This window comes from Euleptes europaea, chromosome 7 (assembly GCF_029931775.1).
Source record: "Euleptes europaea isolate rEulEur1 chromosome 7, rEulEur1.hap1, whole genome shotgun sequence".
Lineage (NCBI taxonomy): Eukaryota > Metazoa > Chordata > Lepidosauria > Squamata > Sphaerodactylidae > Euleptes > Euleptes europaea.
This window is the reverse complement of record NC_079318.1, coordinates 88,824,474-88,839,219: the sequence shown is the minus strand read 5'-3', so window position 1 is coordinate 88,839,219 and position 14,746 is coordinate 88,824,474. Positions and strand designations below refer to the sequence as shown.

The following is a 14,746-nucleotide window of genomic DNA, read 5'->3' as shown; positions in this document are numbered from 1 at the left end:
CACAACAGACACTCTGTGAGCTAGGTGGGGCTGAGAGAGTGTGACTAGCCCAAGGTCACCCAGCTGGCTTCATGTGGAGGAGTGGGGAAACAAACCCAGTTCTACAGATCAGAGTCCACCACTCCAAACCACCGCTCTTGACCACTGCACCACACTGAAAACCCCAAAGCAGTTGGAGGGGTGACCGTGAGGGAAACAGCCCTGCATAAATGGCCATCAAGTATTAAATGGACCACTAGATAGAACCTCCATGTTCCACCGCAATATCTCAGATCACCAGTTCCTGGGCAGCAGCAACAGGGAGAGGCTTCGGTGTTGTGGGAACTTTGTCGCCAACCTCAGGGTGCAGGATGAAGTTCTCCTAGAATTACAACTCCAGACTATACAGACTAGTTCTTCTGGAGAAAATGGCAGTTTTAGAGGGTGGACTGTATGGCATTATACACCACTGAGGTGCCTCCCCCTCCCCAAATTCTGCCCACCCCAGGCTCTACCCTCAAATCACCAGGAATTTCCAAACCCAGAGTTGGCAGTTCTATTGCCAGAGCAGGCAGAGGATGTTCGGTTAATATAAGAAGAGTCCTTCTGGAGTCCGGTCATATGGAGGATGGTGCCAAGTTGTTTTCTGTTGCCCCGGAAGGTCAGACCAGAACCAACGGACTGAAATTAAATCAAAAGAGTTTCTGTCTGGACATTAGGAAGAATTTTCTAACAGTTACAGCGGTTCCTCAGTGGAACAGGCTTCCTCGGGAGGTGGTGGGCTCTCCTTCCCTGGAGGTTTTTAAGCAGAGGCTAGATGGCCATCTGTCAGCAAGGCTGATTCTATGACCGTAGGCAGATCATGAGAAGGAGGGCAAGAAGGTTTGCATCAGTGTTTGTGGCTCTTGTGGCCTTTTCTTACATGCCCAATGTAGTGTCAATCACCACTTTGGGGTCAGGAAGCAATTTTCCTCCAGGCCAGACTGGCCAGGGATCCTGGAGGGTTGATGTTGTTTTTTGCCATTTTCTGGGTATGGAGTAGGGGTCACTGGGGGTGTGGGGGGAGGTAGTTGTGAATTTCCTGCATTGTGCAGGGGGTTGGACTAGATGACCTTAGAGGTCCCTTCCAGCTCTATAATTCTATGGGGCCGCCCACTGAAGAGGAGAGCAAATTCTCTTCCAAAGAATCTGGTCACAATTACGTTTTCCTCTGATGGCATTTCAGAGGCTGGCCCCTGCTGAGGAATAAGTATGGTTTGGTCCATCGCAGCAGAGGAACACAATGGGGGGAAAATAAATCCAGCTTCACAGTATGAAAGCTTACTTTAAAATTTTTATTTTTTTTAATTATAGAACAATATAAACAATCCTCTATTTCAGAACTCTCAAGGGACAAAGTAAGAAACAAAGAACAGACAGAAAGTGATTTCCAAGTACAGGATGGAACAGTTCATCCGCCGTCGGAGCAGGAGGCCTCGCCGTTATTTTTCTTCGGGCTTGCTGGGCAAGAGGAGGCCGCCCAGTACTGTGGCCATGCCCAAAACAACCCCAACGCCAACCAGTGCGACTGCACTGGCCATGGTCTCTCTCACCTGCAAAAGGTAAGGAGTATGAAGAGCAGGAATGTTAGGCTGTGTCTCCACCAAGCTGGGAAACTGCTAAATTTCAGTTCTACCCTGGATCAGTTAGAGAGCTGGAGGGAGGGGGTCATCTTTGAACACATGAAGTTGTCTTATACTGAATCAGACCCTTGGTCCATCAATGTCAGTATTGTCTACTCAGACCGGCAACAGCTGTCCAGGGTCTCAGACAGAGGTCTTTCACATCACCTACTTAGAATCATAGGGTAGGAAGGGACCACCAGTGTCATCTAGTCCAACCCCCTGCTCAATGCAGGAAATTGCAAACTACCTCCCAGTGACCCCTACTCCATGCCCATAAGATAGCCAAAGTGCCCTCCCTCTCATGATCTGCCGAAGGTCATAGAATCAGCATTGCTGACAGATGGCCGTCTAGCCTCTGCTTAAAAACCTCCAGGGAAGGAGCGCTTACCACCTCCCAAGGAAGCCTGTTCAACGGAGGAACCGCTCTGACTTGCCTGGTCCCTTTAACTGGAGATGCCAGGGATGGATTCTGGGACCTTCTGCATGCCAAGCAGATGCTCTACCACTGAGCCACAGCCCCTCCCCAAATGGATCCGTGAGATCCATCACATAGTTTGGGTGAATATCACGGTGAGGGGTCCCATCTTGGACCAATATGACACCTTATGTCACCCAGACCCTGTTCTTGCTGCTCCCATGTGCACAGAATTGGAGGGGAGGCCTATCAGTGGCTACTAAGGATGGCAGCCCTCCAGGTGGGACCTGGGGATCCCCTGGAATTACAGCTCATCTCCTGACTACAGAGATCAGTTCCCCTGGTCCACTGTCTTCAGGGGGACTGATCTCTGTAGTCTGGAGATGAGCTGTAATCCAGGGGATCCCCAGGTCCCATCTGGAGGCCTGCCATCCCTAGTTACTCTACAGCAGCAAAGCAAAACAGGAGTCCAGTGGAACCTTTAGAACAGGGGTGTCAAACTCAATTGTTACGAGGGCCAGATATGATATAAATGTCACTTGGTCGGGCAGGATGATGCCTCGCCAGCCCAGATCGAGACGGGGGGGCCTATCTCGTGGGCCGGATAAAAGTTCTCAAGGAGCCAGATCTGGGCCCCAGGCCTTATGTTTGACACCCCTGCTTTAGAAACTAGCAGGTTTTATTCCAGCATTAGCTTTTGTGAGTCATAACTCACTTCAGTGCTACAAAATGGACTTAGAATCATAGCGTTGGAAGGGACCACCAGGATCAAACCCCCTGCACAACGCAGGAAATTCACAACTACCTCCCCCCCTCACATCCCCAGTGACCCCTACTCCATCCCTCAGGCCAAAGCATTTATGTATACATTAGGCCAATATAAATGCATCCGCCTAATGGAGTTCTTTAACTTCCAAGGTGACACTGGATGTATATTAATGAAAGCTTTAAAAAATGGCCCAGGCTAGCCCAATTTTGTCAGATCTCAGAAGCTAAGCAGGGTCAGCCCTGGTTAGTACTTGGATGGGAGACCGCCAAGGAAGTCCAGGGTCACTACGATGAAGCAGGCAATGGCAAACCACCTCCGAACGTCTCTTGCCTTGAAAACCCGATGAGAGGTTGCCGTAAGTCAGCTGTGATTTGACGGCACTTTCCACCACCAAGAAATTCAAGGGTTAGGGAGAGGAACAATTGTGGGAGGAGCTGTGGAGCATCTGCTCGGCATGCAGAAGGTCCCAGGTTCAATCCCCAGCATCTCCAATTAAAGGGACTAGGCAAGTAGGTGATGTGAAAGGCCTCTGCCTGAGACCCTTTGAGACTTCCCCTCAAAGCTTCTGCATGTGGTTAAGGCCCCAGGACACACAATTTTTCAGATGGTCTCCTACACCACTGTCCTTTCAACAGGGACAGCCCAACCCAAGAGGCAGTACAAGCAGTTCCCTTAGGTATCAAGCACAGACGTGCACCTTCAAACCAGGGGGGTCTCTGCCCACATACGCACCTGGTCACTTCTAGCTGTGCCATACCGCAACCGGGTCACAAAATGTTCACAATTCTGGCTAGCCACTCTGTAATTCACTTGCTTTCCCAACAGCAATTCTGCCTCCTGGATGATTTGGCTCGCAGGCAGGGGCTTGTATTTTCCATCGTATTTGTTGTTGACCCGGCAGGCTTCACTTCTAGCGATCTCCCACAAGAGTTCCTTCTTCACCACCGCCTTCTCAGACAAGACGGACATGATGCTGGAGACGCTGGCCTGGGCTAAGTTATCTTGGGAATGACAACAGAAGTAAACCATTTTCACTCCCATAGTTCCTGAGTAGATGAACCTAGAGACCGAAATTCTATCAAGGGATTCCCCAACAAAGAAAAGTCAAAATGAAGACTGCCAAGGATCTTTGAAGGAACTCCTGACACTAAAACCAGTTTCAAACCAGAAAGAAAGAAAGAAAGAAAGAAAGAAAGAAAGAAAGAAAGAAAGAAAGAAAGAAAGAAAGAAAGAAAGAAAGAAAGAAAGAAAGAAAGAAAGAAAGAAAGAAAGAAAGAAAGAAAGAAAGAAAGAAAGAAAGATCACCAAGGCTTTCTAGGATTCAGCCCTTTTGATTTCCTAATGCATCTCGTTCTTATAATGGCCTGGTTTGCAAGTCTAGATTCAGGAAAGTTATATCTTTAATTAAATTTGTAAACTTGCTAAATTAAATTAGTAATTCAGCAGGACGAAGGAGTTCAGATACTCGAGAGAATATTTAGAGAGTAATTATATTTGTAAATAAACACTAGAATTGCCGAGACCGTACATGGGGATTTCAATGAACTATGGATTGTTGCTAAAACACTCTGAAAATCGTTTGCGAGGACAGGGGTCCACAACTCAAACAGCTACTTGGGCCAAAACGTTTTATCTGAAATAAGTGCTGCAAAAGTACATATCAGGCCCCACCCTGCCCCATGACTAGGGTTGCCAGGTCCCTCTTTGCCACCAGCGAGAGGTTTTTGGGGCAGAGCCTGAGGACGGCAGGGTTTGGGGAGGGGAGGAACCTCCATGCCATGGAGTCCAATTGCCAAAGAGACCATTTTCTCCAGGGGAACTGATCTCGATCGGCTGGAGATCAGTTGTAATAGTGGGAGAGCTCCAGCTAGTACCTGGAGGCTGGCCACCCGACCTGCACAACATCCTCACTCAACCTGCATAGCCCCTCCCATAGCTTAGTCATGCCAAGTTTTACACTCTCAAAAAGAAATGCCCCCCAAAAAACCTCCTTCCCAACAGACCAGCACTATAAGATGCTAGAGTCCCAAATACCAGCTTGGCAAATGCTGGGAGGTTTGAGTGATGGTGCCTGGAAAGGGTGAAGTATAGAACAGAACAGAATAGAAATTTCATTTGAGGACAATGTGTTGTCACTTCCTGGGTTTTTCTATGCCAACTTTCTCTACCACTTAAGGAAGAATCAAACTGGCTTACAATCACCTTCCCTTCCCCTCCCCTCCCCTCAACAGACAGGTAGGTGGGGCTGAGAGAGCTCTAAGAGAACTGTGACTAGCCCAAGGTCACCCAGCTGGCTTCATGTGGAGGAGTGGGGAATCAAGCCCAGTTCACCAGATTAGAGTCCGCCATTCGTGTGGAGGAGTGGGGGAATCAAACTCGGTTCTCCAGATTAAAGTCCACCGCTCTTAACCACTAGACCATGCTGGGGTACCCAAGAAAAATGTCCAATCCCTTTAATAGAGGCTTAATGTATAGAAATGGGCAGTGGAAGCATTTCATGCCATGCAAATACCATAAATATCATTACCTGCAAAATAAAACCCCATTAAGCCTCTAATGAACTTCATGGCATAGTGAGGATTTTAACCTACATTTTCCAAGATCCGACTCCAACACTAACCACTGCATCATGCTGCTTCACATCCAGCATACTGAGATAATGCCTTTGAGACATCAATATTGCTTTTAAGAGCAGCAGCTAAGAAATAATAGCTGCTAAACAAAAGAACTGCTTTCGGTTTTGGCTCCTTTCCCTGCCCTTTGGGTAGCTTAATTTTTTTTAAAAGTCCTTATAGGGTTGCCAGCTCTGAGTTGGCAAATACCTGGATATTTGGGGGGTGGGGCATGATGAGGGTGGAGTTTGGGGAGAGGAGGGACTTGAGTGGGGTATAAAGCCATAGAGTCCCCCTTCCAAAGCGGCCATTTTCTCCAGGTGAACTGATCTCTGTCGCCTGGAGATCAGTTGTAATCTCAGGTGATCTCCAGCCACCACCTGGAGGTTAAACCAAAATTCACAGAGAAAACCATTGGGGGATGACTTATTGAAATATAATTGCATATATAGAATATAAGGTTTCTGTGTGAATTTTGGTTTAACTACTATATACACAGAAGTGTCTATCTTCTATCACCTGGAGGTTGGCAACCCTAAACCAGAGTGGGGTATAGGTGGAGGAGGTAGGCACCTGTGCTTGTTCGACTCCATTCCTTTGGTCACACAAGTGTGACCAAGAAGACATTCTGGGCTTTTGCAAACACTAGGGTTACCAACCTCCAGGTACTATCTGGAGATCTCCCGCTATTACAACTGCTCTCGAGCCAATAGAGATCAGATCACCTGGAGAAAATGGCCGCTTTGGCAATTGGACTCTATGGCATCGAAGTCGCCGCCACTCTCCTCAATCTCCGCCCCCAAAACCTGGCAACCCTAGCAAACACAGAGCAGATTTCCAGTGAACACAAATCAAAACAGGCAGCCCCTCATTCCAGGCCTTCACCAATTACGGAAACGGAGGTATGAACAAGATATTCATATTAGCCACACGAGTCTGAAAATGGAGAGGTTACAGAGGCAAAACGCCTGGGCCCTGACTTGATCTGACTACTAATCCTTCAAATTTCATCCCCAGATGAATTTTTAGCACTGTCAAAAGCCCCAGAGTGTTTCTTTGATAGGGGCAGACGGGAAAGAAGCATGCAGAGAAGAAGAGGAGGAAGCTGGAAACCAGAGGCAAGAAGTAGGTCAACTCTCTGTATTTCTCGGGTACCCCATCTGCAACCAAGAAAACTGAATCTAGCGTCTATGGCGGGGGTGTCAAACATAAGGCCCGCGGGCCGGATCCAGCCCCTTGAGAGCACGTATCCGGCCCGTAAGCCAGCTGAGGCAGCCACCACCACTCCCAAAACATCTGGGTTTTCCAAATTTTTCAAAAAATTTCAGGGTTAATAAACCAAACTTGAAAAATACCGGGAGCAAAATCAGAGCACACCCCTAATCAATGTCCTCCAAAACATCCTATTATTAACAGCCTTGCTCAGGTTTTGCAAACTGAGGGCTGTGGCTTCCTTGATTGAGTCAATCAATCTCATTCCCCTTTTCCTGCTGCCTTCAACTTTCTGCTTTCCTGCTGCCTTCAACTTTTCCTAGCATAATTATCTTTTTCAGTGACTTCTGTGTTCTTATAATATGGCCAAAGGCCTCCGTTTAGTCATTTTAGCTTCTAGGGACAGTTCAGGTTTGATCTGATCTAGAACCCAGTTATTTGTCTTTTTAGCCATCCACGGTATCCATAAAACTCTCCTCCAATGCCACATTTCAAAGGCATCTACTTTCTACCTGTCAGCTTTCTTCATTGTCTAACTTTCACACCCAAACATAGTAACAGGGAATACTATGTTATGAATTAGCTTGATCTCTAAGGCGCTACTGAACTCAAATCTACCCTACGAAATTGGCTACCTTAAGTCAGAATGGGGGCCACTGGCTTAGGTAGTTTTAAAATCACCACCTAATAACCACTGTGGCTAAATGTAACCTCCACTTTCAGGGGCAGTCTAACCTCTAAATATCAGTTGCTAAGAGGGAACAATGGAAGATAGCTGCTGCCTTCATGGCATGCCTGCAGGGTTCCTGGAAAACTGGGTAACAGTATGCTGGACCAGAGGGACCTTCCATCTGATTCAACAAAGCTTTGTTCTTAACTTCTGACATTGCTGGTAAAAGAACAACTCTGACATTGAAAAGCTGGCAGCTCTAAATCCTGCCTTGCCTTTGAGTCAGAAGCACACAATAAACCTGAAGTCTTACCTGTGGGCGCCAGGTGGATCACATAACCACAACCTACATAGATGGCCCAGTGCTTGTACCCCAAACGAGAGATCTCTATAAGGTCTCCAGGTTTGGGCTCTACCTGTTGAGACAGAATCCCAGAATTAAGGGACAAAAGGGGGCCTGTAGGGGAAACATAAAGCAGGGTGAATCGGTCCTGAACAACTAGGACTGAGGGTGGCGGGAGTCGCAACCTTCATACTAGGAATTGTTGTGACCCAATTATCCGTAGAGTCCAATGAAAGACAATTGAGAGGAGGTTTGGGTAAACTAACAGCTCTTATTTGGCCAAAGAATAGAAGCTGGATGCACAGGCTCTGACCCAAACACAGGCGGGAAACTGACACACACACCCAAGAGGCAAGCAGTTAGCTTTATAACTTTTAGGCTATTACGTATTTCAGACGTACGCGTTTACAGTCATCATTGTTCAGCATTGTGATACATAACCTAGCCTTTCCGCTATATGGGGGAACAAAGCGGTCTATTAGAATTCCTTATCTTCCGGAGCGGGGAAAGGAGGGAGGGAAAGTTCAGTTCTTGAAGAGGACAGTTTTATCGGATGATGTGTGTGTGCATGTGTCTGTGTGTTTCTGCTTTCAGGCACAGAAGTGAATGAGGGGGGGGGGTGTTCTGCTTATACATACACGTGTCCATGTTGATATGGTAAAATGGTTCGTGGAGGAGAAGGAGACCCAAAACCGTTGTTTACAAGAAAACAGTTATTTATTTGGAGCAGCTGCTACCCAGAGCACTCTACCGAGTAAAAATCTCTGAGCCCCGATTGTACCGAGGAAGGGATATTTATCCAAATTCAAGATATGACAACCCATCAACATTCAGGGTAAAGCTGATAGCACTCCAGACGTCAAGGCGGCAGTAGAGTAACAGTTTCACCCAGTTCTTGTTATGGTTTACTGTAACCCTCCATGACTCTTGCCCCAATTCCTTAGCACACAGACATACAGAGATATTCTGCCCAGAAACAAGCTATTCCCTGGCTGCCCTAATACATTTCAATACATTTTACAGAAAGGAAAAGAGATTGTTGCAAATTGCTAAATCAGTGGATCTTCCATAGTCAGGGGAAGTCTACCCTGCTGTCTCAATGTGAATGCTGGGGGTTTTCCATGGGCGCTTCAGAATCCCCAACCTTTTTGAGCCTCCAGGCACCTTGGGAATTCTGACACCGTGGGGTGGGCGCAGCCATAAAAGGGGTGCCATGAAATGGCTGCCACAGGAGGCAGAACCAGCCGCAAAAAGGTTTCTGCAGCGTTCCTTCAGTCACACGGCGAAGATCCTTGTGCGGTGGCGTCAGCTGCTGCCGAAGCAACCATTTAAAAATCTGCACAGCCAATCGGAAGCCTTGTTGAGAAAAAAAAGACCCCACCTGGCCCTGCCCACTTTCTGTAAGCACTTGGCCAGTGCCAGGAAAGGTGTTGGTGGGCATCATGGCACCCACCGTTACCATGCTGGGAAGCCGTCCTTTATACTAACAGAAAGAGCCTCAGAGGTGATTTAAAACCCTGTGAAAATGAGAGGGGTTCTGTTTTAACAATGCACCGGGCCTCTTTCTGTTCCTGGGTTTCCACAGCAAAATCGATAATCTGTAGGGTTGCCAACCTCCAGGTATTAGTTGGAGATCTCCCGCTATTACAACTGATCTCTAGCCAATAGAGATCAGTTCACCTGGAGAAAGTGGCCACTTTGTCAATTGGACTCTGTGGCATTGAAGTCCCTCCCCTCCCCAAACCCCACACTTCTCAGGCTCTGCCCTAAAAACTGGCAGCAATTGGAGGGGGCAGGGACATAGGAGGCCCCATCCCACAATAACGTTGCATCACTTCCGGAAAAAAGCATAAGTGATGTGACTAGGGTTGCCAGTTCCGGATTGGGAAATACCTGGAGATTTTGGGGGTGAAGCCTGAAGAGGGTGGGGGTTGGGGAGGGGAGGGACTTCAATGCCATAGAGTCCAATTGCCAAAGCAGCCATTTTCTCTGGTGGAACTGATCTCTGTCGGCTGGAGATCAGTTGTAATAGCGGGAGATCTCCAGCTAGAACCTGGAAGTTGGCAACCCTAGTGATGTCACACCCTTGGAATTGACCGAATTTTTTAAATTCCAGCAGGCAACAGGAGGTACGTGAAATCCTTAATAGGTGTAGAAGGTGGGCGCCTACCCTTGTCACACAGAAGTGTGACCAAGAAGACATTCTGGGCTTTTGCAAACACGTAGCCGATTTCCACTTGAACGTAAAGCAAAAACAGGCAGCCCTCATTCCAAACCTTCCCCTATTACTGAACTAGAAGTATGAACATGATATTCGCATTAGCCACATGACACTGGAAATGGAGAGATTAGAGAGGCAAACGCATGGGGCCCGACTTGATCTGACTGCTAATCCTTCGAATTTCATACCTAGATGAATTGTTAGCACTTTCCAAAGCTCCAGAGTGTTCCTTTGATAGGGGCAGACGGGAAAGAAGCATGCAGAGAAGAAAAGGGAGAAGCAGGATGGAAAACCAGAGGCAAGAAGTAGGCCAACTCTCTGTATTTCTTGGATGCCCTGTAGGTGACCAAGAAAACTGAATCCACCATCTATAAATATATGCCTCCAATTTCAGGAGGGAAAGACCAAAAGAAGAAAGAGAAGATTGTCATGGTATTTAGGTAGTAGCAACCTGGAAGAAAAATTTATTTGTGGCCAAAAGGGTGGGGTAGTTGCACAATTTCAGATTGGAAAAGAAGACCAACCTGAGGGGAAATATGTCCTGTCCCTTTAACAGAGCTTTATTGGGAAGCTGAAGGTTTTCCTGTCAGGAAGGTAAGGTTGCCAGGTCCCTCTTAGCCACCGGCAGGAGGTTTTTGGGCAGGGATTTGGGGAGGGGAGGGACTTCAGTGCCATAGAGTCCAATTGCCAAAGCGGCCATTTTCTCCAGGGGAACTGATCTCTATCGGCTGGACATCAGTTGTAATAGCAGGAGATCTCCAGCTAATACCTGGAGGTTGGCAACCCTACATGGAGGTCAATAACATCACCTAGTAAACAACATCCTATTAAACCTCTGTTAAAGGAGTTGGACATTTTTGTCCAGGCCAGTTGGCAAAGGTAGAGAGGAAGCAACCCTTGAACCCTTATTTTAAAGAAGAAGAAAATGAGATTAAAGGAATTGGGATCAATTTAAAATAAAAAAAATTCCCGAATCCCCTTGCTGTTTTATTTCTAGTACCGAAATCTCCTCTGTGCAAACCATGTGTTAAGATATGTACCGCAAGCTTCAACTCTTTAACTTACTTTTTTCCCTCTATCACCGTAAGGCCTAGAAACTTGGCTTTATTTTCAAAGGTTAGTCCTCGGTTCTGTACCAAAAGCCCGATTCGAACATTAGACTCAGGCATATTCTCTCTCTCTCTCTGCAATACAGTGGAAACGAATCAGCCAGAGAGCGGCCCTGGCTATATTTAGTTTGACATTCACCAGTCATTGTCTTTACCCCCACCAGAAGAACAGGGAGAGCGAGAGGGAAGAAATGCTACACGGGATTTGTCTGGGAATCCCACGGCCACACACTGCCCCAGCACGATGTACATTGCAGAAAACGCTGAAAGCACAACGGCGATAGCAAGCAAAACAGGACACGGAGGGCAGGGGATTGTGGCTTAAGCTCTTTTCTCCCCAGTAGCTGCCTACTCACGTAGTAATCGGACATCTTCAGACGCCTGTGCTGTAGGGCACTTGTCAGAGCTTCAGGGAGAAGTCGAGCCAGTTATTTTAATGATTGCAGACAGCTGCAGCCCGGCAGGGGGGTGGAAGGGCCTACAGGTTGGCCGGGAGCCCAACCGCCTTTGCGCTGGAAAAGCCTGGCCTGACAGTGTCGGAACGGGACGGAGAAGAGATTCCCGAGAGGGTTGGGGGACTCTCCGCGGTGTATTTTTCAGATTTTAAGGTTGCAAAGTTTCGGCAAAAGAGTGGGGAAAAGGAGCAAGCGGCAGACTTGTGAAAAGGATTGGGAGGGCATGCCCCGTCTTTTCTGATTATCAAGAGGGAGAAGGAGAAGGAAAAGAAGAAGGGACACCGTCCTTCAGTGTTACTCCTCTGAAGATGCCGGCCACAGCTGCCGGCGAAACGTCAGGAAAGAAAATACCAAGACCACAGTCACACAGCCCGGATCACCTACAAGAACCGATGAACTTGGACCGTGAAAGCCTTCGACAATCTTTTGAAAAGAAGAAGAGTTGGTTTTTATATGCCGACTTAGGGGAGGGACTGTGGCTCAGCGGTAGAGCATCTGCTTGGCATGCAGAAGGGCCCAGGTTCAATCCCCGGCATCTCCAGTTTAAAGGAACTCGGCAAGTAGGTGATGTAAAAGATCTCTACCTGAGGCCCTGGAGAGCCGCTGCTGGTCTGAGTAGACAATGGGGGTTACCGCACTTTGTATTCCCAGCGATGTATTAAGAGTTTGAAAATGTTATAAAAAACATCGCATTAAAAGGGTTTTTGGATACCACGGCTAATAAATGGTTGGAAGACGTCTTCACGGCTAAAGGGGCCAAACAAAGCGCGAACAGTATTTTTTATAACGTTTTCAAACTCTTAATACATCGGTGGGAATACATAGAAAGTGCGAACAGTATTTTTTATAACATTTTCAAACTCTTAATACATCGCTGGGAATAAAAGTGCGGTAACCCCCAATACTGACTTTGATGGACCAAGGGTCTTATTCAGTATAAGGCAGCTTCATGTGTCCAAGTGAATTTCTCTACCACTTAAGGAAGAATCAAACCGGCTTACAATCACCTTCCCTTCCTCTCCCCACAACAGACACCTTGTGAGGTAGGTGGAGCTGAGAGAGTTCTGAGAGAGCTGTGACTAGCCCAAGGTCACCCAGCTGGCTTCATGTGTAGGAGTGGGGAATCAACCCTAGTTCTCCAGAGTCCACCGCTCTTAACCACTACACCCCGCTGGCTTTGGAGAGAACCCAATAGCAATTAGACTAGTCCTTCAGATGTATTACAATGATGCTGTTTCCCATGACCATTACATCTTTCTGTGATGTGTCGCCTTGAATATATTTTGAAAATATTTGGATGTCTTATGTGTAGGGTTGCCAACCTCCAGCTGGTAAAGATAAATACCAGCACTCAGGCTCTTGAGGCAATCAGCAGGTGAAGACAACATGTGGAGATAAACACCATGTCCTGCTAAGGTTGTTGAGTGACCTTGGGCTAGGGTTGCCAACCTCCAGGTGGTGGCTGGAGATCTCCAGCTGTTACAACTGATCTCTAGGCAATAGAGATCAGTTCCACTGGAGAAAATGGCCGCTTTGGCAATTGGACTCTATGGCATTGAAGTCCCCTCTCCAAACCTCGCCCTCCTCAGGCTCCACCCCCAAAATCTCCAGGTATTTCCCAACTCAGAGCTGGCAGCCTCTACCTTTGGCCAGGCACTAGGGTTGCCAGTTCTGGGTTGAGAAATACTTGGATTTTTAGGGCAAAGCCTGAGGAGAGTGAGGTTTGGGGAGGGGAGGGACTAGGCTTACCAGGTCCTGTAGCTCCATCGGCGGAAGCGAGTCTAGACAGAGCACAGAGAGTTGCTTTTAAAGGTGTGGCTACAGAGGCTGGGCGAAAAATTGGCGACCTTACTGGGGTAAAGGGTTAGAAAGAGTCATACAGTTAAGAAAGAGTGTTTGCGGAGGAAATCATCTGTAAGGTGGCCATCCTCCCGGTGGTGGCTGGAGATCTCCTGCTATTACAGGTGATCTCCAGGTGACAGAGGTCAGTTCACCTGGTGAAGAACGTGGCTGGTTTGGAAGATTGACTCTATACCCCACTGAAGTCTCTCCCCTCCCCAAACCTTGGCCTCCTCTGGCTCCACCCCCAAAATCTCCAGGTATTTTCCAACCCGGAGCTGGCAACCCTAGTCATCTGCCTTCTGGTGGTGTGTGGGGAGAAGGAGCTGGGTTGCCTTGTTAAGATGGCTGCTGGAGTTGTCGCTTTTAGAGCCTCTTGGCTGGGGTTGCCAACCTCCAGGTGGGGTCTCCTGGAATTACACCTCATCTCCATGAGAAAATGGCTGCCATGAGAAAATGGCTGCTTTGGAGCCATTACATCCCTGCTAAGATCCCTCCCCATCCTAAATGCCATTCTCCCAGGTTCTGCCCCCAAAGCTGTGTGCTCCCCAGGTGGTAACCCACTTTCTCGCTGGGTTTAACCACAATTGCCATATTATGCTGATTTTAAAGCGCTTACACTTATTTCCGGGTTTCGTTCGGTGCCGGTTTTAACTTTTCAAGCCCTTTACAGCGTAGGTCTCGCAAACTTGAGGACCTTCTGTCTCCTCATGCATACCTATGGGATTCCTTCATTCTTCTCAGCATAGCCTTCTTGACGTTCATAGAATCATAGAGTTGGAAGCGACCACCAGCATCATCTGGTCCAACCCCCTGCACAATGGAGGAATTTCACAACTACCTCCCCCAAACACCTCCATGCCCAGAAGATAGCCAAGATGCCTTCCCTCTCATGAACTGCCTAAGTTCATAGAATCAGCATTGCTGTCAGATGGCCATCTAGCCTCTGCTTAAACCCTGCAGGGAAGGAGGGCCCACCACCTCCCGAGGAAGCCTGTTCCACTGAGGAACCGCCCTGTTAGAAAATTCTTCCTAATGTCTGGATGGAAACGTTTGATTTAATTTCAACTTGTATGTTCTGGTCCAACCTTCTGGGGCAACAGGAAACAACTCAGCACCATCTTCTATATGACAGCCCTTCAAGTACTCCTACTAACTGCGCGGTTGGGTTGGCCGCTATCTGGTCACAGGCCTTTTTGGTGGCTGCCCCGTCTCTGTGGAACAGTGAGCCAGAATTGGGAACAACTGTGGCCTTCCTGGCATTCAGAAAATTCCATAAAGCAGAACATCTTAGTGTTGGAGGATAGTGGAAGCCATAGGAGGTGTCTTACCTGAGAAAGTTTGTTTTTGTCTTAGCTGTCTGATGGTATTTTCGGTTCCTTTCTTTAGGATGGTTTTGCAGTTTGGGATGATTTTGATGTTAAAGACATCATAGGCTGGTTTCTGGTGTCTCGCGGT

The 14,746-nt window shown here is 47.6% G+C and overlaps 1 protein-coding gene across 1 annotated transcript; it reads right to left on the bottom strand.

Annotated features, from left to right (window-relative positions):
• Positions 1-1,460: 1,460 nt before the first annotated feature.
• On the bottom strand, positions 1,461-11,463 carry LOC130480273 (phospholipase A and acyltransferase 3-like). The gene is made up of 4 exons (XM_056852735.1): positions 11,351-11,463; positions 7,635-7,737; positions 3,560-3,828; positions 1,461-1,571 (listed from the first exon to the last, which is right to left on the bottom strand). Exons 1-4 carry the CDS (start codon positions 11,363-11,365, stop codon positions 1,461-1,463), a joined length of 498 nt encoding a protein of 165 aa, XP_056708713.1. The 5' UTR covers positions 11,366-11,463.
• Between the last annotated feature and the right edge of the window lie 3,283 nt (positions 11,464-14,746).